The sequence below is a fragment of the Chiloscyllium punctatum genome, chromosome 24, assembly GCF_047496795.1.
Source record: "Chiloscyllium punctatum isolate Juve2018m chromosome 24, sChiPun1.3, whole genome shotgun sequence".
NCBI classification, from domain to species: domain Eukaryota; kingdom Metazoa; phylum Chordata; class Chondrichthyes; order Orectolobiformes; family Hemiscylliidae; genus Chiloscyllium; species Chiloscyllium punctatum.
Window position 1 is genome coordinate 83,503,501 of NC_092762.1, and position 27,362 is coordinate 83,530,862.

Sequence of the window (27,362 nt, forward strand, 5' to 3'; positions counted from 1 at the left end):
ACCTGCCTAACTCAGCCTCAAATTTCAAAGATATTCCTTGTTACCTCTATCTTAGATGAGAGATTCATCATTTTTAAATTGTACCCCCCTAATTTTCAATTCCTTATAAGGGGAAACAATCTTACAACATCTCCTCCATCAAGTCCCCTTTGAATTTTATGTGTTTCAATGAGATCGCCTGTCATTCTTCCGAATTCCAATAAGTACAGACTAAGCCTTTCCTCTTAAGAAACCCAGGATTTCCCTGTTGACTGTTTGGAAAGTCAACTCTGATTGGCCAAGGTGTACTATATTGAAAATGGAACAACTCCAAACTACAACAGGTTTATTTTATATAGCGATCGACAAGGTCAAAAGTCAAATGACACCAGGTTACAGTCCAATAGGTTTCATATGAAATAAACCTGGTGGACTATAATCTGGTGTCATTTGATCTTTGACATTGTCCAGCCCAGTCCAACACTTGCATCTCCACATCATATGTTGAAAATGTCAGGGAAATAGAGACTCCCCAGACTCCTGGGTAATTCAAACTTCACCACAACAACAGTTTGGCCACTCAGTCAACTTGCCGATGAATCAGCATCCTTATCCTCTGTAGTATAAATTATGATCATTGTTTGAATTCTGGTATTCTTGCTTTTGTCCTGATTAGTGCAAGTGGAAAAATGTTAGAAAATGCCTGTCTTTTCAGCAAGATTCTAATAAATATTCTGAATCACTCCTTTGAATGCTACTAATTTTAAATCAGGTTACCCACAGGTGAGAGACTAGCAATTTAGCAAAATCATTCATTTTTTGCAGTAAACCCATTTTCAATTACATGGAAGAAACAACTGTGCTCTTAAATATATCAGGAAATATTTCAATGCAATAGCAAAAGTTATGATTGATTCCAGAGTCACATCAGTGCAGTGGAAGCCGGGACGCTAAATGTCTTCAAGGCCGAGATTGATAGGTTCTTGTTGTCTAGAGGAATTAAGGGCTACGGGGAGAACGCTGGTAAGTGGAGCTGAAATGCGCATCAGCCATGATTGAATGGCGGAGTGGACTCGATGGGCCGAATGGCCTTACTTCCACTCCTATGTCTTATGGTCTTATGGTCTTATAGGTTTGATGTCATGGTTATAAAAATAAGTTGGGAGAAACTTGAAGCTTAACTTATTCTGGAAAAGCTTGTACAATTTCAACTGCACCTAGATTGCCAATCCCATCCACAGTGCAGGTATTCTTAATCAACATGCTCAGAGATACACCTCTAGAGGAGGTGGGACTTGAACCTATGCCTTCTGATCCAGAGACAGAGGCACTACCACTGCACCATAAATGCCCTATGCTGCCCAAAGTGTCAACTGTGCCATCTTAATGGTAAGGGTCTACTCAGTCAATTGCCTTGGATTGATTAACTCTGTAGGTTAGTCTAATTAAAACAGTAAATCACATCACAAGTTATGAAGCAATCATTAGGGCAGATTAACTGACTTCTGTGTGCAGGCCTTGTAAACCCTCAATAGAGTAACTGGCAGGCAGAGTCACAATAATGTTTACTCACAGCACACAGTAACCTTAAAGCTAAATTCATTTGAAGGCAATGTACACATGCAATAATTGTACCTCAAGCTATTTCCAATATTCATGCATATTAATGATTCAATATTGCCTAAATTGTTATGAAAGGCATACTAAGTACCAACATCCCTTATTCTATTCATTCTTGGCCAGAGTTGTCCAATACTGAGGGTTCAAGTAGAACAAGCAACAACTGTATGATTGAGAATGTACTTACCTGTGGCAACTTGCAGCCATTCCTTTGGATCAGTCACAATGTGAGAAGGAGTCGGAATATATGACGATGCTTGTGATGCACTGGTTAAGACTTGCTCTGTAACTACAGTTGTGTCTTTAATAATGCTCTCGGTTGTTTCAGGTTCGATGGTGGGTAGATTATCAAGTTGCTGGTTGGAAAGTTCAATAGTCATAACTTCAGTTGCCTTGCTTTTCAAGGATTGTTTCTCTAAGAACTCCCAGTCAGTGTCAAGCTCATTTTTGGACATAGGCTCTGGCCCTGGTGGAGGCAACTCATTGGATTCACCAATAACAACAATGTCCGATTTCATCTCTTTAGCCAATAAACTCACAGTAACAGCTTGCAGATTGAATCCATCTGAATCAGAGGAAGCTGAAGGCGTTGAAATGCCAGGAGACACTCTGTTGAGAGTAGTGGACTCTGGCTGTTGTGTTGGCTCTCTTTCAGATGTTTGACCTTGTGTTCCATTGGCTTTCTCTTTTGGATTAAATGCACTGGTCACAACGTCAAGTGCTACGAGAGCTGGGCTTGCTTGAATCAGGTCACTGGAATTGTGAGATACTTCCTCGTTTGGCCCCTCAGCTGTCACGGTTGGGCTTGCATAACTAGCCAAGGTCATTCCCCTGGTTGAGTTATCAAAGTGGTCACCACTATAGTCCAGTCCACTTCCTTCAGAAATGTCCAGCTCATTTAACACATCAAGCAGCTTACCAGAAGAGTTCCTGCTGTTGACTGGGGCTAAATTGCTGGAGGCAGTTGGGCTTAAGTTGTGTTCCTCTGGGTGAATGGAGAGTGAAGAGTCTTTTCCAGAGGAATGGGGCTGCTCTGAATCAGCTGTTGGGGTGTGTCGCTCCAGATGTTCCTGCACTGTCTGCTGTGTGACAGTGAGATTATGGGATGGTGGTTCCTCTACTTGCTTTGACAGCTCAGTGAGTTCAGTCCCAGAGAGTAAGGGCCATTCTTTGAAGGACAGCTTGCTTGAAATAGGCGTCACTGTGTTTGAACTTTCGTCCCCTCCCTGTGCCGCGGACAGTTGTGGGATCAGTCGCTCTGAATTTTCAAACGCAGAAGCTCCTTCAAGATTCACCCTTTGCTTTGTGGATGGCTGTACGTCACCAGCTGGTTAGGAATTCAAAAAATAAAAGTTAATATTGTAGCTTCTACAGCTTCAGCAGTGATGGCTCATGACTCTGGAATCCCTGCCCTGATTTTATAAGTGAGGGAGAGGTTAGGGGAGAATCACCAGGGTTTCAGAAGCAGTTGACAAAAAGAGAAGGAATTAAGGAAACCTGAACCCTATCACTGAGCCCCATCAGTCAGGCTACAGCTCCTCACATTTTGGTCAGTTCCAGCTGAGCCTGGCTTGGCAGCTGCCCATCTCATTGGCACGTGGGCAGCTGGGAGTGGACAGTGTGGGTGGTGAGAGGTCACATCGGATCTGGTGACTCTGTTCTCCCCTGTGATAGTGGTTGGGAGCAGAAGACTTTCGGGGATCTGGCGTTAGTTAAGGGAATAGGGTTCCAGAAGACATAATCAAAGAACTTCCTGTGCGGCTTGTAGAAACACCTTGCTCTTCCTAACCCACAGAGACTACTAAAACCCTTCTGACTCAAAGTCCTTCCTCTTATGGGTGAGACCTGGATTAAGGGGGAGGCACAGTTTCCACAACAAGTGTCGCTCTGGATTACAACTAGATTGGATCCTAATTCTGAGATGAGACCTGGACTGACTCCTCCCCAAATGTCAGCTTGGGTCAGTTGACCCAGCATCAGATCAATAAAGCAACTTAACATTGGGAGACACAATTCCAGAAGGAACTATTCACACTTTTCAGTTTTATTGCCTTAATCTACCCTGACTCCCCCCAGTCGTTCTTAGGGTAAACAGAGGCTCTGTCTGCTCTCTTATTCTTCAATCAACATCGCAAAAATAGATTATTACACCTGTCGGATCTTGCTAAATACAAATTGATTGCTGCATTTCCCATAATGCAACAGTGACTGCAGTTTACAAACACCTTCAACACTGTTCGATGCCCAGTAGTCATGGGAGGTGCAATATAAATTGTAAGTATTTTTTCTGAGCTAAAATGGGGTCCTCGATAACTCCATTCAACCCCCCCACTGTTGTCGTTGTCAGTGATGTTAATACAAGTCAAATCGAGTCTTCAGTACAGTGAATCAAAATTGCAAATGTCAGTCTTAAAAAAACCCTAATGCCAACTTTGAAAGCACCTTTTCAGCAATCTCTTCCACTCCACACTTGAAGACATTGATTCACACTGACATCGATTCACACTGACATCAAGATCCATCAGGAATCAATTATCCTATTAGACCCATCTTCATGACTTTTATAATATTACTAACAGAAGGAAGCATTCAAATTCAGCTCTGATTTGTTGGCTTGTCAAAGAAAACCCTACTACTTCACTGATGGTCTTTTGGGATGGAAACCTGTTGTCTTTACCCATTCTTGGTCATTCCCACACTGGAGTGGTTAACTCTAAACCTGGCCCCAAAATGGAGTCTATTGTTTGTTTGCTCAATATCATAAATCCATGGCATCTGTTACATAAGAGCATGAGAAATAGGAAAAAGAATAGACCACACAGCCCATCAATCCTGTTCCACTTCCCAACAAAAAGTTGGCATGCAGGTACAGCAAGTAATTAGAAGGTAAATGGCATTTTGCCCTTTTTTGCAAAGTATCCAGAATTTTAAAATAGGTAAGTCTTATTGCAACTTTATAGAGTCTTGATGAGGCTGCATTTGGAGCACTGTGTATAGTTTTAGTTCGCAGATTTAAGAGCTGTACTGGCATGGGATATAGACCACTGAGGTTAGACTGACTAGTCCATGGGCACCTGGTTTATCCCTTGCTCCCTTCCTGAATAATGATACCACATTGGCTGTCTTTCCTCCAGTCCATGGCATCTCTCCTGTGGCCAGAGATCATTGAAACCTATTGCCAGTGACCCCACTATTTCCTCCCATTAACAGCCATCCCTGGAGATTTACTTCGCAGCATTCCAGGCCACTCACAGCATTCTCGCTGTCTATGCTAATTTCTAACGTTACAGACCTTCTCCCTGATTTCTATCGCCACACTGTCCTCTCACTAATGAACACTGATGCAAAGTATTCATTCAGCTACTTCCACCTAGTCCACTCACAAATTACCACTGTTTCCTTAATGGGCCCTACTCTTTCTTTAGCTGTCATTTTACTTTAATATATTTGTAAAATAACTTAGGTTTATCCTCTATTTTACCTGCCCATTATTCTTCCACGTTATTTTCATGCTATCTTTTATGATCTCCAAATTTCCGTTTTAAGTTCTGCCTTATATATTCAAAGTTCCTCCAGGGCTTCTGCTCTTTGAGCCTTTGATATCTGCCATAGACCTCCCTTTATTTCTTTATCCAATCCCATGTTGATATCCAAGGTTCGTTGGACGTGTTGCTCCCACCCTTTATCTTTCTTGGAAAAAGTTGGCCCTGTACACTCTCTAATTCCCACTGTTCTGGCATAGATTTGCCTGCAAGTATCTGCTCCCAGTAGACTCTGGCCAAATTATACCCAATCCTATTAAAATCAGCCTTTGCCCAGTTTAGAACTTTGATTGCAGACCCATCCTTGCCCTCGTCCAATCTCGAATCTAACAGAGTTATGATCACTGTCTGCAAAATATTCCCCCACAGATATTTCAACCCAGCTTCGCTAACTCAAATTAAGTCCAGAATTGCCCCTTGTCTTGTAGGGCCATCTGTGTCCTCGCTTAAACAGCTGTCCTGGATGTATTTTAAGAATTCTGTTCCCTCTAACCCTTTCACACCATGACAGTCCCAGTTAATATTGGGAAGATGAAATCCCCGACAATCACCACCAGATTACTTTTTCACTGCTCTGAAATTTATCTTCATGTCTGCTCTCTTATTTCTCTCAAACTGTTTGAATGTCTAAAGAACATGCCCAGCCACTTAGTTGCTCCTTTTAGTTTTTAAGTTCTACCCATGTGGCATCAGTTGAGGACCTTTCTAAGATGTTATTCCTCCTTATTGCTGTAACTGATTCCTGATCAATATTGCAACACCATTTTACCTCCTTCCCTATCTCAGCTTAAGGCCCAGAATCTTGGAATATTGAGCTGTCAATCCTGCCTCCCCAGCCCCCACCAACCCTTTGTCAGTGACAGCAATGACATCATATTCCCATGTTTTAATTTGTGCTCTCAACTCATCTGCCTGGCTGTCAGACTCAAATGCATTAAAATATATATCCTTCAATCTTGCCGAACTCCCTTGTGCTTTAACTGGTTTAAACCTCCTATGCCTTCTTGTCTCATTTGCTCTCTCTTCCAATTCTCTCCCCATATCCCCCAATTCATGGAAGAGAAAAAAGTCTGTTTACACCAGCCTTAAATATTGATTCAGCATCCACAACTCTCCCAGGGTGGAGTTCTGAAGATTTACAATTCTTCGAGTGAAGAGATTTCTCCTCATCTCAGTCCTAAATGACTGACCCCTTACCCTGAACCCATGTCCCCATGTTCTTGAGTCCCCAGCCAGTGAGAAACAACCTCTCAGTGTCTACCTGGTCAAGCCCTGTCAGAGACCTGAATATTTCAATGAGATCACCTCTCCTTGAAGATCCTAGGCAGTGGGAGCACCATCACCTCCAGGTTTCCCTCCAAACTGACCACTTTCAAAACTTAGAGGTGCATTGATAATTTCTTCATCGTTAGTAGATCAAAATTTTGCAAGCACTAACCTAACCCTCAGAACATAGCCCAACAACACTTGAAGGAGCAGCATTTGTCAAGTCAACGATAGTGAGTGGCTTGGATGGAAACTTGTAGGTGGTAGTGTTCCCATCTATCTGCTGTCCTTGATGGTAGACGTTGCTGGTTTGGAAGATGCTGCCTAAGGAGCCTATTGCAATTCATCCAGTAGTTGGTACATGCTGTTACCTTGTAAATTGTACACACTGTTGCCACGATGCATCAGTGATGATTGGCACCCCATCGTCAGTTTCAACATTCACTCCCTCATCACCAACAGGTAATGGCAGAATTGTACACCATCTACAAAATGTGGGGAGGCCTTGGGCTGGTGTAGACTGTTAATCCAGAAACTCAGCAACTCAGAAGCCAGGGTTCAAATCCCAGCAGTTGGTGGAATTTGAATTCCACACAAAAAAAAAATCTGCACTTAAGAATCTAATGATAACCATGAAACATTGTCATTAAAAACCCATCATGCTCGCTAATGTCCTTCAGAACTGGTCTGGCCTACATGTGACTCCAGATCCACAGAAATGTGGTTGATTCTCAACAGCCGTCTGAAATGGTTTAGCGAGGGACTCAATTCAAGGGCAGCTGGGGACAGGCAATAAATGCTGACCAGCTAGCAATGCCTGTAACCCACAAGTGAATAAAACAAAATACACTGCAAACTCTGCAAATCCAGAATCCCTACCACGTAGAAAGACAATATACTTTATGGAGGAAAATTCTGCTGGGTTATACCTAACTGTATTACAATACCACATTGAATTACCCTCTGAAAGGACCTCACAAGCCCTTTGGTTAAAACAAATCCATTTGGTAATAACTTCCACACTCCAAATGAATTGATTTTCCATTTAAATCTTGACAATCAGCTGGTTGGATAAAGTCCTTTGTATCAATTGTCCACATGAAGCTTTTAACCCCAGCGAGAGGCAGAATGCGAGGTGTAGAAATAAAAAGGAAACAACAAACACACAAGTGAAGCTTCGTGGCATTCGATGAAGCAATGTCTGAAAATAGAACAGAATTTGCAATGCTTCCGTAAGCTTGCAACTTCACACAAAAACCATTCTCATATGAAGATGAGATGAGCATTAAATGGGAAAACAGACAGCAGTGCTGAGATATGGAAATCACTGGGAAACACCAGAGTCAGAAAATTAGATATTACGAACTTGATGGGAATATATGAACAGAAGGTGCTATACAGCACCTCAGGCCTGTTCTGTCACAGTTAATGAGATCATAGCTTGCCATTACCTTACTATCTTATAGCTATACCTTATCTCCATATAATCACATGCATCCAATTCCTTTAATACCCATGTCGATGAAAAATCCTTTAATCTCAGATTTTAAAGAATTAAGTGGGCTCACATCTACTGCTTTTGGTGGCAGAGTTCCACAGCCTTTGTGTGAAGAGATGTTTTATAACATCTATTCTGATTGACTAGGCTCAGATTTACAGGTTGTATCCACCCTCCTGGCATCGGCAGGGCAATCTCCCAGCCACCCATGGGGGCTCCTGGCATCGGCAGGGCAATCTCCCAGTCGCCCATAGGGGGCTCCTGGCATTGGTGAGGTGACCTCCCAGCCAGCCTTAAGGGCCTCTTAGCGTTGGTGGGGTAATCACCCAGCCACCCACAGGGGCCTCCTGGCATTGGCGGGGCAATCTCCCGGCCGCCCACAGGGGCCTCCTGGCGTTGGCAAGATAATCTCCCAGTCGCCCACAGGGGCCTTCTTGGCATTGGTGGGGCAACCTCCTGGCCACCCACAGGGGCCTCCTGGCATTGGCAGGGCAACCTCCTGGCCGCCTACAGGGGCCTCCTGGCGTTGGCGAGGCGACCTCCCAGCCAGCCCTAAGGGCCTCTTGGTGTTGGTGGGGTAATCACCCAGCCGCCCATAGGGGCCTCCTGGCATTGGCAGGGTAATCTCCAGTCGCCCACAGGGACTTTCAGGCATTGGCGGGGCAACCTCCAGGCCACCCACAGGGGCCTCCTGGTGTTGGCAGGCCAACCTCCCAGCCTGGCGCAGCTGCCTCCTCCCGTAGGAGCCTCCTGGCATGGTGTGTTGACCTTCTAGCCTCCAGGCATTTTGCCAACACAGTATAAAGCAAAGGTCTGGTGTGGACTGGAAGCTTGGTGCCAGCGTGGTCTGTTGAACTGAACGTTTATTTCGGTAATGCTAGACATTTTATTTCTCTGTGATCTAAGATCTTGTAATTAAAGAAGCTGTGCCGAGGTATTTTTGTATCTACATCAGCGCTGTAATTGGTGACGTATAAACCTTTCACTGTACTGATTAAGTATATGTGACAATTAAGGCTATTCTGATTCTATTCTATTCCCTTTTCCTAGACTTTCTCACCTCACACCCCACTCTCACCCCCAACCACTTACTGCTTGATCAAATTCATTCTAAACCCTAAAACCTTAATCAAATCTCCCCTTTGCCTTCCACAATTGTGGGAATACCATTCTATTGTATGAAATTCCATGCTGTACAATTTATTTCGGGGATTTATTGGTAAAGAGGGACTAGTAAGATAAAGATCCAGTTGATGACCTGAAGCTACAGTTTCAATCCCACCTCAGAAACTGATAGAAATTCAATTAGTAAAGATCTGAAATGTAATGTAGTTTCTCACTGCTGAACAATCATTGTTTAAAAGCAGATCTAGTTCACTAAGAGTCATTGGAGAAAGAAATCCATCCATCCTTACCTGGTGTCACCTGGGAGGCACGGTGGTTCAGCGGTTAGCACTGCTGCCTCACAGTACGAGGGACCCAAGTTCAATTTCACCCTTGGGTAACTGACTGTGTGGAGTTTGTACATTCACTCTGGGTGCTCTGGTTTCCTCCCACAGTCCAAGCCTGCACAGGTTAGATGGATTGGCAATGCTAAATTTCCCATAGTGCCCAGAGATGTGTAAGGGAGGTAGATGAGCCAGGGGAAATGCATAGTTATAGGGTAAGGGGGTGGGTCTGGGTGGAATGACCTTTGGAGGGTCAATGTGGGCTGAATGGCCTGTTTCCACATTGTAGGGATTCTATGATAACATAACTCCAGACAAATGCAATGTTATCCATCTGAAGGGCCCTAGGAAGCTGGGCTTGAGAGATGGTCAATAAATGCTGATCTTGTCAATGATGCCTACATCCCATGAAAGGAATGCTCATAACCTAACCCTTGGAGAACTGGTAACTTTGTTGCACACCTTTTAAGGTGTGGTAACCAAAACTGAACACGGAACTCAATAAGTAGTCTAACCAGGGCCTTGCAAAATCCTGTTGTTGTAAAGGTGAACAGTTCATTTGGTCACTCTCACAGGGCGAGGTGCAGCAGTCAGGAATCCAAATCTAAAACTGGCCAACATTATCTGTGTGACTATAAGACATATTCAAACCAACAACATCATAAAATATTATCCCTGGAAAAGCTGCTTGGCTTTCAATGCCTGTGCCAGGTATTGCAAACCAATTAATCCCATTCCCCTGCTCTGGGCAATTTAATGGATGCCTACACCTATCATCTTCCAATTAATGTGTCTAGCTACATTTCCAGTCAATTTGCAGGTGACGACCATCACTTATAGCAACTGATTCTAGCTACTGAGTCAGCAAGGTAACCTTGCACTTGCCCTTCATGGCCTTGTGCCTCATGCCCACTGCCTTTGTGTCTCTGAAAGTATCTTTTTGCCCCATTAAATCTCTCATGTCTCTATGTTTCCCACAGACATGTGGTTTCAAAGCTGCAAACCTGAGTTAATTAGCCATCCCTCATCGCTGCTCACACTCACCTCAGGCCTATTACTAAACACAGCTGTTCCCAAAGATTTAAAGACTGTGGTGAAATCAGGTTTGCACTTTTCTGCGACTTGAATGGCTTGATTATTTGATTACGTTCGATTTGCAAATTTGAAGGCCAGGTGAGTCGGTGAGTCAGTGAGGCAAAGAGAGAGAGAACTGGATAACGGCAGGGGAGACAGAGAGAGAGAGAGACGCACTGGAACTGACTCAATGGTGGCTCTAAAGGAGAATATATGACAATACCATCAGCACTAAGTAAATGCATTTTCCAAGTTCTTTTCTCAGCAGGGTGTGGGCTGAACATGTGCACTTCAAGGTGAGGGATAATCTGAGCAGGGCTTTATCTGTAAATATGTCACCTTCAGTACAGGCCTTTAGTACCCGTACTTCCCTAATCTCACTTGCTCCATCAGGTTGCTTGTGTCTCAAATTGCCCAGGCCCCAAGCTCTGGAATTCCCTCCCTACCTTACTTCCATCCTTTAAGACACTCCTTAAAAGTTAAATGTTTGAACAAGTTTTTGGTCACCTGATTATCTCCTTACCTCGCTTGATGGAGTCGTAAAGTTATTGAGATGTACAATAGGATGACCCTTCAGTCCAACTTGTCCATGCTGACTAGATATCCTAAATTAATCTAGTCCCATTTGCCAGCACTTAATCCATATCCCTCTAAAAATGCCCTATTCATATACGCATCCAGATGCCTTTTAAATGTTGCAATTATACCAACCTCCATCACTTCCTCTGGCAGTTCATTCCATACATGCACCACCCTCTGTGTGAAAAAGTTGCCCTTTAGGTCCCTTTCATATCTTTCCCCTCTCACTTTAAACTTATGCCCTCCAGTTCTGGGCTCTCCTACACCAGGAAAAAGACTTTGGTTATTTACCCTATCAATGCCCCTTGTGATTTTGTAAATCTCTATAAGGTCTCCGATGTTCTAGGGTACACAACCCCAACCTATTCAGCCTCTCCCTATAGCTGAAATCCTCCAACCCTGGCAACATCCTTGTAAATTAGTCAGGGGTAAATGTACGAAAATGGGTCTGAGTGGGTTACTCTCCAATGGGTTGGTATTGACCTTTGGGCCAAACGATGTGTTTCCATGCTGTCGGGAATCTAATCTAATCTAGTCTAGATCCCTTCTGAACCCTTTCAAGTTTCACAAGACCTTTCCGATAGCAGGAGGACCATTTGATGTCATTCTTTGTCTTATGACACTCCTGTGAAGCACTGTGGGATGGTTCATTTCATTAAAGGAGCTACATAAATCTCAGTAGTTGTGCTTGTCGTTGTTGTGGTTCTGTTTGCCGAGCTGGGAATTTGTGTTGTAGATGTTTCGTCCCCTGTCTAGGTGACATCCTCAGTGCTTGGGAGCCTCCTGTGAAGCGCTTCTGTGATGTTTCCTCCGGCATTTATAGTGGTTTGAATCTGCCGCTTCCGGTTGTCAGTTCCAGCTGTCTGTTGCAGTGGTCGGTATATTGGGTCCAGGTCGGTGTGCTTATTGATTGAATCTGTGGATGAGTGCCATGCCTCTAGAAATTCTCTGGCTGTTCTCTGTTTGGCTTGTCCAATAATAGTAGTGCTGTCCCAGTCAAACTCATGTTGCTTGTCATCTGAGTGTGTGGCTACTAAGGATAGCTGGTCGTGTCATTTCGTGGCTAGTTGGTGTTCATGGATGTGGATCGTTAGCTGTCTTCCTGTTTGTCCTATGTAGTGTTTTGTGCAGTCCTTGCATGGGATTCAATCAATAAGCACATCGACCTGGACCCAATATACCAGCCACTGCAGCGGACAGCTGGAACTGACAACCGGAAGCAGCAGATACAAACCACTATAAATGCTGGAGGAAACATCATGTGCCTTCGGTTTTTCCCATGGTGCATCCTTCTCCTGGAAGAATCTCCCAGATGCACACAAAGAACAAAAATAAAACAAAGGAACCGTGGGTGATGAAAATATGAAGCGAAAACAGAAATAGTTGGAGAAACCCAGCAGGGCAGGCAGCATCTGTGGAGTCAGAAACAGAGTTAATGTTTCAAGTCCAGTGACCGGTTCTTCAGAACACAAGTCCAACTCAGCTCTAAAGAAGGGTCACTTGAATCGAGATATTCATTCTGCTTGCTGTCCACGCACGAAGAATGATTGAGTACCAGGCAAGTAAGTCAGGTGAGACAAAGAGAAACAGATCAGGATGAAGACAGGGGGAGAGAGAGAGAGACAGAGAGAGGGAGAGAGAGAGAGACAGAGAGAGAGAGAGAGAGAGCGACAGAGAGAAAGACAGATGTGACTCACTGGAGGCTCTAAAGGAGAATATGTGACAATACTGTTGGCACTAACTGAATATGATTGGACGAAGAGTTAATTGGTTTGGTCTTTACTTCCTTTCTTTGTACATCAACCTCCAATCCTGATCGATGACAGCCCAGGCACAATTATTCTAACCAGCCTGTTCACAGAATTGTTACAGTGTAGGAGGAGGCCATTCAGTCCACTGTGCTTGTACTAGTTCTAATCCCTAGTGCCCAATCTCCTACTCTCTTCCCCATTTCCCTGCACACCATTTTTATCCAAATATCCATCTAACCCCTGTTGAATGTCTCAGTTAAAGAGCCTCCACCACATTTGCAGGCAGTGCTTTCCATACCCTAACTACTCACTTCTTCTTGTATCACCCTCACTACGTTCTGATGCATTATGGCACAAATCTGAGCATGAACTCGGACCTTCTTCATCAGAGGGACACTACCAGTGTGCACCAAGACCCCCAAAGCCTCCATTTTATTGTGGTTAAATATCTTGCAAAATCTATCAGTAATTTGCACTGCACAATCATTCCGAGTGGTTTAATCTGCAAGATTAGAATATAAGGTTAAACTGGCATAAACTTTACAAAGCACTCAGTCTGAAACTGATGTCAAATGCTAAAGAGAACAAAAGACACTGGTGATTGTCGTATATGAACCTCAGTCTTCCAGCAGCATTTCCTTTTAGTTTAATTTTCATTCTCCATGTACCATTGAAGTCAAAGAGAGTCAATTAATTGTTCCATTAAAGACCTTGCTCAGTGGCATTTGAACATTAGCTGTGGCCCCCCCCAGTGTTCTCACTTCTGAGTCAGAATGTAGAAGCCTCACTAAGAGATTGCAGTGTGCCAGCACTACCAGAGCAGGACTGAAGGTGTGCTACACTGTTGGAGGTGTTGTCCTTCGGCCAAGTTGCTAAACTGAAGCCCGATCTCGTCCCCCTTCCCCATCTGATGTATGTAAGAGACCCTTGTGACACTGTTTTGAAAAAAGGGAGGGGAGTTCTTCTCAATTTCCCTTCCTCCCAAAGCCTGGCAGAATGACGTGAGTGGTCAATCCTGGGGTCTCAACTCTTCACAATTTGGGTGAAGGGACCAAAGAGAGCCATTTCTGTGGCTGATAGAGAGACGTCAGGATGGTGTGTTGCATCATTGGTGCCAGGATCAAGGATGTCTTGGAGACGGTGCAGAATATTCTGAAAGGGGAAACTGACCAGCAGGAGATCATTATGCACATTGGTTCCAACAACATCGGTAGGGAAAGGGAGGAGGCTGTGCATAAAGAATATCGGAAACTAGGCAGCAGCTTAAAAAGTAGGGCCTCAAGGGTAGAAATATCTGGATTAGTGGTGCTGGAAGAGCACAGCAGTTCAGGTAGCATCCAAGGAGCTTCGAAATCGACGTTTCGGGCAAAAGCCCTTCATCAGGAATAAAGGCAGTGAGCCTGAAGCATGGAGAGATAAGCTAGAGGAGGGTGGGGGTGGGGAGAAAGTAGCATAGAGTACAATGGGTGAGTGGGGGAGGGGATGAAGGTGATAGGTCAGGGAGGAGAGGGTGGAGTGGATAGGTGGAAAAGGAGATTGCCAGTAGGACAAGTCCGGACAAGTCATGGGGACAGTGCTGAGCTGGAAGTTTAGAACTAGGGTGAGGTGGGGGAAGGGGAAATGAAGAAACTGTTGAAGTCCACATTGATGCTCTGGGGTTGAAGTGTTCCGAGGCAGAAGATGAGACGTTCTTCCTCCAGGCGTCTGGTGGTGAGGGAGAGGCAGTGAAGGAGGCCCAGGACCTCCATGTCCTCGGCAGAGTGGGAGGGGGAGTTGAAATGTTGGGCTACGGAGCGGTGTGGTAGAAATATCTGGACTGTTACCAGTGCCATGTCCTAGTGAGATTAGGAATAGCAAATGGAAACAATGAATTGCATGGCCAAAGAGCTGGTGTAGAGGGCAAGGATTCATACTTTTGGAGAGTTGGGATCTCTTCGGGGATAGGACTGACCTGTGTAAGTGGACATGATCCATCTGAATTGGAAGGGGATCAATATCCTTGCAGGGAAATTTGCTAGTGCCACTCGTAGTGGCGGGGGGGAGCCAAAGCCATAGTGAGAAATAAGGAAAAGCCAAGGCTGGTACAATAGATAAGCAGAGCAAGTCTAATGGTTAAGGCAGACAACAGCATGGCAGAAAATAAGGTAAGGCTGGTAAATTAAATTGCATTTACTTCAATACAAGAGGCCTGACAGGAAAGGCAGACGAATGTAGGGCATGGTTTAGAAAACAGGTCTGAGATATCATAGCTATTACAGAAATGTGGCTCAGGAATGGACAGGACTGACTGCTTAATGTAGGCAAAGGTGAGGACTGCAGATGCTGGAAACCAGAGTTTAGATCAGAGTGGTGCTGGAAACGCACAGCAGGTCAGGCAGCATCCAGGACAGCTTAATGTGCCAGGGTATAGACGCTATAGGAACGGATTAAAAGGGAGGCAAGAGTGGAGGAAATGTGACATTTTTGTTTCGGGATAACATTACTGCTGTACTTAGGAACAATATTCCTGGGAGATCATCCAGTGACGTTAAATGAGTGGAGCTGAGAAGTAAGAAAGGGATGATCACCTTGCTGGTATTGTATTATAGGCCCCTCAATAGTCAGCAAGACATTGAGAAGCAAATAAATAAGGAGATCTCAGATTTCTGTAAGAATAATAGGGTTGAAATAGTCGGGGATTTTAAATCTTACAAACATCGACTGTCATTCTGTCCAAGGCTTAGATGAGGAAGAATTTGTTAAGTGTGTACAAGAAAACTTTCTTATTCAATATGTGGATGTACCTACTAGAGAAGGAGAAAAACTTACCTTCTGTTGGGAAGTAAGGTAGGGCAAGTGACTAAGGTGTCAGTGAGGGAGCACTTTGGGACAAGAGATCACAATTCTATTCGTTTTAAAATAGTGATGGAAAAGAACTGATCGAGAAGTTAAAGTTCTAAATTGGAAATCAGCCAATTTTGACAGTATTAGACAGTAACTTTCAAAGGTTGATTGGGGGAGGCTAGGCTATTTGTAGTAAAGGGACAGTTGGGATGTGGGAGGCCTTTAAAAATGAGATAATGAGAGTTCAGAGACAGTATGTTCCTGTTTGTGTGAAGGGCAAGGCTGGTAGGTGTAAGGAATGCTGGATGACTAGAGAAATTGAGGTTCTTGTCAAGAAAAACGAAGGAGGCATATATCAGATCTCGATGGCTAGGATCCTAAATCCTTAGAGGAGTATAAGGGCAGTAGCAGAGAAATCAGGAAAACAAAATGGAACATGAGATAGCTTTGGCAAATAGAGTTAACGAGACACCAAAGAGACTCTATAAGTACATTAAGGACAAAATAGTAACAAGGGAGAGAATAAGGCCCCTTAAAAATTAATGTGGCTACCTATGTTGTTATGGACCAAGCCAGAACCCCTCAAAATATTTTAAGAAGGTAGCCCAGACCCTCTAACTTTTTCTTATTTTAAAGACAGATATGAAGTGGATATTCCAGGTGTGATGCAGCTGGTCAAACCACTCAGCTTTAAACAAAACAGAGTTGATTTAAATACTACCGTTGAAACATGAACAAAAGAAAACAGAATTTAAAGTAACCTACCTGACGCAACACAGCAACTGAACTAAGGAGCTATTCCAATTCCCATTACATCCCCAGAACACATCCATTGGGAAAAAGTAAATTCAAACACAGGTTCTTACAGGCAGGAGAGATTCCAGAAAGCAGTCAGTCAAGAATCATCTGCTGAAGCTTGGAATCTTTCTCTGCACTGCAGAGGCTTCTCCCTGTTACACTAAATCAAACTAGAAAAAACCTGAACTGGGAGAACTGGCCACTCTGATGCCATTGTTAAAGTAGACATTTTGGCACCTCTGTCTTTACAACATCTCTTTTAAAAAAAACCCAAGGACAAAATGACCTTATTAACGTGATAGCACTGTCACAATATATGGAACCACAGGAGATAGGTGAGATACTAAAAAATATTTCACATCAGTATTTACTGTGGAGAGTGACAGGGAGGTAGAGTGCTTGGGGAAATAAGTAGTGATGTTTTGAAAAGTGTTCACATTACAGAAGAGGAGGTGCTGGAGGAATTAAACATATAAAGGTAGATAAATCCCCAGGATCTGATCAGGTGTTTCCCAGAACATTGTACGAAGGTAGGGAAGAGATTTCTGCAGCACTAGTAGCGATCGTTGTACCATCAACAGCCACGGGTGAGGTGCTAGAAGATTGGAGGGTAGCTATTGTTGTGCCATTATTTAAGAAAGACGGTAAGAAAATGCAAGAGAACTGTAAATCTGAGAGCCTTATGTCAGTGGTGGGTAGGTTATTGGAGGGGATTCTGAGGGACAGGATTTATAAGCATTTGGAAAGGCAAGGACTGATTAGGGATAGTTAAAGTGGCTTTGTGCATGGGGAATCATGTCTCACTAACTTGATTGAGTTTTTTGAAGATATGTCAAATAAGATTGATGAAGGCAGCATCTTCAAGATGTTGAAGAAGCCATTTGGAACACTTGCATTGTCTATATGGACTTCAGCGAAGCATTCAAGAAGGTTCCATATTATGGACTGTTTAGTAAGATTAGATCACATGGGATCCAGGAGATCTAGCCAATTGGATACAAAATTGGCTTGAAGGTAGGAGAAAGAAGGTGGTGTTGGAGGACTACTTTTCGGACTGGAGGCCTGTGACCAGCGGTGTGCCACAGGGATCGGTGCTGGGTCCACTGTTCTTCATCATTTATAAAAATGATTTGGATATGAATATAAGAAGTATGATTTACTGTGGAGAGTGACAGGGAGGTAGAGTGCTTGGGGAAATAAGTAGCGATGTTTTGAAAAGTGTTCACATTACAGAAGAGGAGGTGCTGGAGGAATTAAACATATAAAGGTAGATAAATCCTTGGATAGTGGACAGTGAAGAAGATTATCTCAGAGTGCCTTAATCAGATGGGCCAATGGGCTTAGGATTGGCAAACGGAGTTTAATATAGATAAATGTGAGGTGTTGCATTTTGGTAAGGTCAACTAGGGCAGGACTTCTACAGTTAATGGTAAGGCTCTGGAAAGTGTTGCCAAACTAAGAGAACTAGTGATGCAAATGCATTATTCCTTGAAAGTAGAGTCACAGGTAGACAGGATGTTGAAGAAGGCAAAAGTGGGTGCTGCAGATGCTGGAGATTAAAGTCAAGATTAGAGTGGTACTGGAAAAGCACAGGTGGTCAGGCAGCATCCGAGTAAGAAAATCGACTTTCCGGGCAGGAGCCCTTCATCAGGATGTTGAAGAAGCCATTTGGCATGCTTGCTTTCATTTGTCAGAACACTGAGCATGGGATGTCTTGCTGTGGCTGTACAGGACATTGGTAAGGCCACTTTTAGAATACTGTGTACAATTCTGGTTGCCCTTCTATATGAAAGATGTTGTGAAACTTGAGAGGGTGCAGAAAAGATTTACAAGGATGTTGCTCGGACTGAAGAGTTTGAACGACACGGAGAGGCTGAATAGGTTGGGGCATTTTTACCCTGGAGCATCGGAGGCTGAGGGGTGACCTTATAGAGGCTTATAAAATTATGAGGGGCATGGATGAGATGATTAGCCAAGATCTTTTTCCCAGGGTAGGCGAGTCCAAAACTAGAGGGCATAGGTTTAAGGTGAGAGGGAAAAGACTTAAAAAGAACCTGAGGGGTAAATGTGTTCATGCAGAGGGAGGTCCGTGTATGGAATGAGCGGTCAGTGGAAGTGGTGGAGGCAGGTACAATGACAGCATTTAAAAGGCATCTGGATGGATACATGAATAGGAAGGTTTTGAGGGATGTGGGACAAATGCTGGCAAATGGGGCTGGGTCAGATTGGGATGTCTGATCAGGGCAGACAAGTTGAACCAAAGGATCTGTTGACTCTATCTGCTAAAATTGCTAATTACGCAAGGGTGTAGGAAAGTGAGTTGTGAAAGTGATATAAGGAAGTAACAAAGGAAGGTAGATAGGCTATGTGAGTAGGCAAAGTTCTGGCAAATGGAGTATAATGAGGGAAAATGTGAAATTGTCCATTTTGGCAGAAAGAATAAAATAACATCATACTATCTCAATGGTGAGAAGTTGCAGAGCTCTGAGATGCAGAGAAATCTATTTGTTCTAGTGTATGAATCACAGGTTAGTGTGCAGGTGCAGCAAGTAATCAGGAGAGCTAGTAGAATACATTTCGTTGCAAGAGGAATATTGAATGCAAAAGTAGGGCGGTTATGCTATAGTTATACAGGGTATTGGTGAGATCACATCTGGAGTACTGCATACAGTGCAAGTCACTGTACTTCAGGAAGGACATTAAAGAATTGGAAGCAGCTCAGCGAAGATTTCCTAAATTAATACCTGGAATGAATGATTGCCTTATGAGGAAAGGCTAGACCTATATCCTCTGGAGTTTAGAAGAATCAGAGGTGACTTAATTGAAATATCATAGAATCCCTACAGTGTGGAAACAGGCCATTTGGCCCAACAAATCCATACCAACCCTCCAAAGAGTATCCCACCCAGACCCATTTCCCTACATTTACCCTGAATAATACACCTAATCTACACATCCCTGAACACTATGGACAATTTAGCACGGCCAATTCACCCTAACCTACACATCTTTGGACTGTGGGAGGAAACTGGAGCACCCGGAGGAAACCCACGCACACACAGGGAGAATATGTAAACTCCACACAGACAGTCACCTGATGCTAGAATCGAACCTGGGTCCCTGACGCTGTGAGGTTGCAGTGGTAATCATTGAGCCACCAAATTGCCTGCAAAATCCTGAGGGGACTTGACCTGGATGTTTCCTAATGCGGGAGAATCTAACTTGGGCAGTGCCAGTGTTGGACTGGGGTGGACAGGTTCAGAAGTCGCATGACACCAGGTTACAGTCTAACATTTTATTTGTAATCACAAGCTTTCGGAGCACTGCCCCCTCATCAGGTGAACTGAGGGAGGATCTAGAACTAGAGCTCGTAGTTTAAAATTAAGGGGTCACCTATTTAAAATAGAGATGAGGAAGCTTTCTTTTTTTGTCTCGGGAGGTTGTACGTTTTAGGTATTCCCTTCATCAAAAGGCTGTGGGTGAAGTATCTTTAAATATTTTTAAGGCAGAGGGAGATAGATTCTCGTTGACCAAGGGGGTGAAAGATTACAGGGATATGCAGAAATGCAGACCTTGGGTTAAAGTCAGCTCAGCCACAATTTTATTGACTGGGGTAGCAGGCTCAAAGGGCTGAATGGCCTCATCTTGTTCCTTGTTCATAGTTCCGTAACCTATATATAACAAACCCCCCAACCAAGATTACTCAAAACATATTGCTCTTGGAGGAACTTGCTCGACATAAACTGACTGCATTTCCTAAAAGTACAAGTAACAACACCACAGAGATACATGTTTGATGGTAAGGTACTTCAGCCACTGTTAAAGTCGTGAAAGACACAACATAAACACGAATCTTCTTTTCCGTTCACCTCTCCGAAGCTGGGAGGTGTGATAGCACCTACCCAAGAGCCCAATTGCAAAAGGATATCTCCATTAAAATAAAATACTAAGGGATCCTACACTTTGACAACAACCGAACAAGTTTGTACTGGCATCGGATAACTCAATCAAGACACGTCAAAATCAAGGGTATGGTGCCAGTGATTGACTGTGACCCGTGCCAATATGGAAGATGGGTCCCATATCATCACCCCACACACAGCCCATCTTGCTTGATGTCACTGCACAATGAGCATGCAAGTCTACATTAAATATTTCAAAGAATTATTAAGAGAAAGCTTCTGCCGGTTGTAATCTTTCTTGCCTCAGGGTTTCAGAATGCTGCTTTGATTATACGTATAGGCAGCCAGGAAGATTAACTGTGCCAATTAACAAAGCCTTTGATCTGTTGGTTACGCTGACTCACTCATAAACGTTCAAATTGTAGCTTCCTGGCAAGCTGTCTGGTGTCACGATGATCCTCACTATTCCCATTGCCCTCACCCACTACGTCTCTCCCTAACAGCTGATTGCAATGTGGAAGACAGCCAATGTGTAAGAGGTCAAAGTAACATGACCCCCTTCCCACACATATACATAATTAAAAGCGAAATACTGCAGGTGTCAGAAATCTAAAGTGAAATTAGGAAGTGCTAGAGAAATTCAGCAAGTCTGACAGTGTCTGAGGCGAGAGAAAAACAGAGTTACCGTGCCAAGTCTGATGACTTGTCTTCAGGATCCACACTCATTCTTTCACCCATTCTGTGTCTCCAGTTCTGGTGTCAACTATTAGGCAGCGATGCTGTTATTGTTAGGCCTATTAACCCAGAGACTGGGAACATGGGTTCACAATCTCACAAGAGTAGGTGGTGGAAATGGAATTCAGTTTTTAAAACATCTGGAATTAAGAGTCAAACTATGACCATGATTCCATTGTTGGGGGAGAAAACCATCTGGTTCACTAACGTCCTTTGGGGAAGGGTGTCCTTACCTGATCGGTGCATGAGACCAGAATCAACATGATGTGATTGACCTTTAACTGTCCTCTGGGTAATAAAAGCTGGCTCAGCCAGCAATGCCCATCTTTGTCAATCTCACACAGGGATGCCACTTCAACATCCCAATGTAAAAGAAGAGACAACCTTTCCTCATTCCCACTAAATGTCTGGATGGAGAATCCAGATAAGCTGTTCCAGAGTGTGTTCCGGGAGGTGGGGAGGACGGAGGTAAAATGGCTCAGGATATGTGGATCCTGCTGCTCTGAGTTCAGAGCTAATGCTGGTGTGTAGGAAAGAGCTGAAAGGTTGTACCAATCAGGAAAAGTTGAACAGGCTGTGGCCCATTCCTTTTCAAAAGGAAACATAGAGAGGTGACCTGGTGAGGTCTTTGAAATTATTGGGTATAATAGGGTGGACAAAGAGCTGAATTTCACCAAAAATTAGCAACGTGTTATTTTTTGGCAAGTTTATCGGAGGGTTTCTCTCCATGAGCCCCAGCAAGTATTAGGAACATAAGAAAAGGAGTAGGCCAATTAACCCCTCGAGCCTGTTCCACATTCATGAGAATATGGCTGATTTATGGTCTAACTCCACATACTATCATTAGGCCCCTATCCCTTAGCACCTTTCCTTAGCAAAACATTATCTTACATTTAAAATTAACAACAGATCCAGCATACACTGCCATTGTTGGAATACAGTCCCAAACATCTCCCACCCTGTGTGTAGAAGTGCTTCCTAACATCTCTCCTGATCGGTCTGGCCCTAATTCTGAAACTGTGCCCCCTAGTTCTAGAATCCCAAAACAGTGGAAATAGTTTATCTTTATCTACCCTGTCTTTTCCTGTTTATATCTTGAAGACTTTGACAAGATCACCCCTTAGTCTTCCAACTCTACAGAAAACAGGCCTAACTTGTATAATTACTCCTCCTAACCTAACCCCTTAAGTCCAAGTATCATTCTTATAAACCTACATTGCTCTCCCTCCAAATCCAAAAATCCCTTTCTTGTGTAATCTTCCCAAAATCTTGTGTAATCTCTCAGTGGATCCACACGGTTCCCCTCTCTTCACATTCTCCCGCTCTCCGCACTGCCCATGACAGAAATGGCAGGTACTCTTGGCACTAACATCATCTTTAAATCCCAGCCATGCAGCCTGTCAAGCACTGGCCCCAAGCATGGCTGTCCTGGTAAAATTGGTCAATCTGGCCCAGAACATAGAACCCCTACAGTGTGGAAACAGATCCTCCAGCCCAACAAGTCCACACTGACCTTCCAAAGAGTAACCCACCCAAACCATTCCCCTGCCCTATTACTCTACATTTACCCCTGACTAATGCACCTAACCTACACATCCCTGAACACTATAGGTAATTTCCCACGGCCAATCCACCTAACCTGCACATCTTTGGATTGTGAGAGGCACCCGGTGGAAACCCACACAGCCACAGGGAGAATGTAGAAACGCCACACAAATAATCACCCGAGGCAGGACGCAAACTTGGGTCCCTGGTGCTGTGAGGCAAAAGTGCTAACCACTGACCCACCCTGCCAGCCCATGGTGAACAGCATGGTGACCATTGGCACCTTGCTTTGGTGATGGAACCTAGAGGTCCTGCTGAAAGTGGAGGGGGGAGGTGCCCTAGCTGCCTGTGGAGTGTGGCCCGAACTGTTGGAAAGGTCTGGAGTTGCCAGGTACCCCCTCTGATGCTCATGTGGAGAATGGCTGCCCTCTAGTTCCTATCTGGTGGGTGGGAAAATGGGAAATCAATGCAGTAGGATGACATTTCCACAGGGACTTTTTAAAAATGCATTAATGAGATGCATGTGTCCCTGACTAGGCCAGCATCAATGACCCATCTCTCTTTGCCCAGAGTGTAGTTAATAGGCAACCACATTGCTGTGGGTCTGGAGTCACATGTAGGCCAGACTAGTCAAGACAACAGATTTTCTTCCGGAAAGAACGTTAGTGAACCAGGTGAGTTTTTCCAAACAATCGATAATGGTGTCATAATCACCATTAGACTCTAATTTCCAGATTTTGTATTGAATTCAAGTTCAACCAACTGCTGTGGTAGGATTTCAACCCATGTTCCCAGGTCTCTGGATTAATAGTGTAGCGACAATGCTGCTAGACCATTCCCTCCCCTGAAATGCTAACGCATGCAATAGGCTTCTTACTGATTGCTCGTGACAATGCCAATTGTTGTTCAACACTTGGGTTAGACAGTGGGGCTTCTTGCTCCCAAAGTCAGGAATCTCCTCACTACCCACCTCACACAATTCTCCCCAATTTCTCACCATTGGGATGCAAAGATTCTGCCCAAAGGTTGGGGAGGGAGTGAGGTTGAAAAACATGAGATGATCATTGATATAATCAATCAGGAATTCAGAAGACGTTTCTTTCTCCAAGAAGTGTAAACAATATCGAACTTGCTAATGCAGGAAATAGTTGGAGCTAAAGCCATAGATACACTTAAGAAGAAGCTCAATAAGCACAAGAACAAGAAAGTGACAGAAGGACAGGCTGGTCAATGAGGGAGGGCAGCATGTGGCTCAAGTGGAGGATAAATACCATCACAAATTGGCTGGGCCGAATTTTCGGTTCCTGTGCTGTAAATTCCAGACAACTCTATGTGAAAGGAAGTACATGAAGAAAAACAGAGTTGAGACAATACAGAATCCCTACAGTGTGAAAGCAGGCCATTCGGCCCATTGAGTCCACACCGACCCTCTGAAGTGCATCCCATCCAGACCCATCCCTTCCCTGGGAGCCTGCATTTCCTATGGCTAATCCACCCAACCTGCACATCTTTGGGCCATGGGAGGAAACCGGAGCACCCGGAGAGAATCCACGCAGTCGCCCGAGGGTGAAATCAAACCCAAGTCCCTGGTGGTTTGCGGCACCATCACTTACCACTGAGCCCCCATGCCACCCATTGCAAACCAGTTAGAACCATAGAATCCCTACAACTTGGAAGTAGGCCATTCGGCCCATCGAGTCCACGCCGACCCTCCGAACAGAATCCCACCAAGACCTACCCTACTGAAGGGTCACCAGACACGAAACATTAACTCTGATTTCTCTTCACAGATGCTGCCAGATCTGCTGAGCTTTTCCAGCAATTTCTGTTTTTGTTCCATCCTTGCAACCCTGATATGGAGTCACATTGGGGTACGGACTGTAATTGTTCCCCCTCCTACCACCCCCCCCCCCCCCAACCCACCCCCAGCTCCCCCTTCCCCCCAGCATGTTAAATAAGCCAAAAAGAATTGGCAGACAGCACAGAGTTTGTGTTACAGATTCCCAGCTATATTTTGGATTCCTGATTGAGGGAGAGGGCAACCGGGACACTTCCCTACTGGCTGCAATGGAAAAGTGAGAATCATTGAGTGTCAGCCTTCTCCTGAAGGATCATTTTCCAAGTGATACTGGAAATCGATGATTGAACAGTTGAGGCCTATATCCTCTGCAGTGCAGAAGAATGCGAGAAGGCCTAATTGGTGTACATAAGATACTAAATTATTGACAAAGTAGATGTAGAGAGGATGTTTCCTGATTTGAGCCAATTTAGAAGGAGAGAGCATAGTTTTACGATAAGGGGTAGCAACTTAAAAACAGAGACGATGAGATATTATTTTTCTGAAAAGGCCAAGAGTCTGTGGAATTTACTCCCCCAGAGTGTGTGGATGTTGGGACATTGAGCAAACATAAATACAGATTTTTAATTAGTAAAGGGTTGAAGAGTTATGGAGATCAGGCAGGAAGGTCAGTTTGAGGCCAAGGTGAGATCAGCCGTTATCATTCAGAATGACAGGGTAACCTCGAGGGGCTGAATGGCCAACTCCTGCTCCTGGTTGTTATGTTCTTATGATGCATAGAGGTTATGGAACAGCAGTGGCCATTTCCAACCCTTTGAGCTGAGAGTAGTGATGTTCTCATTGAGCCAGGTCAGTGTTACCCACTCTGGGTTGGACATTTTCTGGAGGGGTTCACCATGTGACTCCCAACTGAACCGCGCTTCCTTAGATTGGTGACTTGACATGCGCATTGCCATGGTGAACGCCAATCATATCAATCAGGAAAACAACGAGTTACAGAAACAGAAATTGCTGGAAAAACTCAGCAGGTCTGGTGGTAGCAGTGAAGATGGGAAGCAGAGTTAATGTTTCAGGTCCAGTGACCCTTCTTCACAATAGAAAGAACTACCTGGCTATGTTTGACTGTCACTTAAAAAGCCTCCAATCTCTTGTAATATCTGACAAACTTTTGAAGAAAATCAAAACCAATTCATTTAATGATCCCTTAATTATTCCTTTAGATTTGTAGAAGTTGTTATAGTGTTGCTAAACCATACAGCTGCTCTCTCACTACAGAGGGATGACTGAAATAACTCCAGAGAGGCTGGTATCCCATCACCAAGCCACCCTTTATCTACACATAGACAGTCCTTGACACTGACCCAGCTCCCTCAGAACCAGCTCTCAGAGTGAACAGAACCCCTGACACTTCTGTTTATGTCTGTCAGCCAGAGCTCCCTAATTGAACCAGGCTAACAGCCCCAGTCAGGGAACTCAGACTCTATGAGGTCCACCTGGCTGACCTCGTGACAGACTGGTGCTGATTTAACCTAAGGGTCACCAAACATCCGGGAAGGAGAGGTTGAGAAGGAGAGTTCTCTGTAAGGGGGGTTGGTTAGCACAGATGCCTAGTTTGCAATAGAACATAGAACATTACAGCACAGTACAGGCCTTCGGCCCTCAATCTTGCGCCGACCTGTGAAACCAGTCTGAAGCCCAATGCAGAGTAACACCTCGGCCAACATACAATCAAGTTAGTACGGTTTCAGTTATTGGACTCTCCTGGTGCCTCAAATACATGTAAATATTATCTTGCGCAATTAAAAAAATGCCTTGGGTTTGTTTCTTCTCCATATGTAAAGACTGTACAGAATTGAACTACTATAGTGACTATGTACGTACAGGTACATTAAGACTTTTTTATGAATAAAATAAGCCTTTGAAATTGAGAAAAAAGCAGCAGCGGTTCAATTCCTGCACCAGCTGAGGACTCTGCATCTCAATTTTTCATCCTGCCTGAGTTCCAGTGACTCTCAGGCACCATGGATTATTTCTCTCCAATAAGAGAACAGTCCATGGTTTAGCAGATGATGGCAACTTTACCTCTGGACCTACTTATAGCAATGTATAAGAGTGTAATCTCTGATTCCCAGAGAGCCCAGCAGCATCAGGAAAGGTTAGCAAACTGAATCCAGGTTTAAACTGTAACAATGCCCAAACAGGTTTGTTTCTCTTTTCCTCAGTTGTGGTTTTGTACAACAGGATGAAAGCATTTTCTTTAAAGTTAATAAACAGTCCACAATTAATGAACTTGCAGCAAGATCCATCACTGTATACAAAACACAGCTGCACTAAATTCTAGAACATTCCAGGTGTACATGATGATTCAGATAATCCAACATATTTAACTGGTACATGTTCTGGTGACATGTTACCAGTAATAACTGTGATCACTTTAGTCATCAGACTACAGCTGGAATACAGTGAACAGCTTTGGATCCTTTATCTGAGAAAAGATAGAATCATACAATCCCTACAGTGCGGGAGAAGGCCATTTGGCCCATCGAATTCACACTGACCCACCAAAGAGTATCCCACCCAGACCCATGCCCTTACCCCATCCCAGTAACCCTACATTTAACATGGCTAATCCTCCTAACCTCCACAGCTTTGCAGCTGTGGGAGGAAACCAGAGCACCTGGTGGAAACCCACGCAGACATGGGGTGAACATGCAAACTCCACACAGGCAGTCACCTAAGGCTGGGATCAAACCCGGGTCACTGGCGCTGTGAGGCAGCAGTACTAACCACTGAGAAATCGTGCCACCCTGAGCTAGCATTGCAGGCAGTGTAGGGAATGTTCATTAGAATGATCCCAGGTTTGGAGGACTGTCTTATAAGCAGATGTTCAGTTGGTTGGGCCTTTAGTTATTGGCATTTCGAAGAAGGAGAGGCGACCTTATTGAAAGACACAAGATTCTTTGGGGAATTGACAGGGTGGGTGCAAGAGGCTGTTTCCTTTGTA

The 27,362-nt window shown here is 44.1% G+C and overlaps 1 protein-coding gene across 1 annotated transcript in view; it reads right to left on the bottom strand.

Moving 5' to 3' along the window:
* The window catches only part of ncanb (neurocan b), a 269,869-nt gene that overhangs the window by 128,566 nt on the left and 113,941 nt on the right, over positions 1-27,362 (bottom strand). Inside the window, exon 7 of the mRNA XM_072594330.1 lies at positions 1,787-2,926. Within this exon, the coding sequence (XP_072450431.1) occupies positions 1,787-2,926 (1,140 nt within the window). The remainder of the gene's footprint in view (positions 1-1,786; positions 2,927-27,362) is intronic.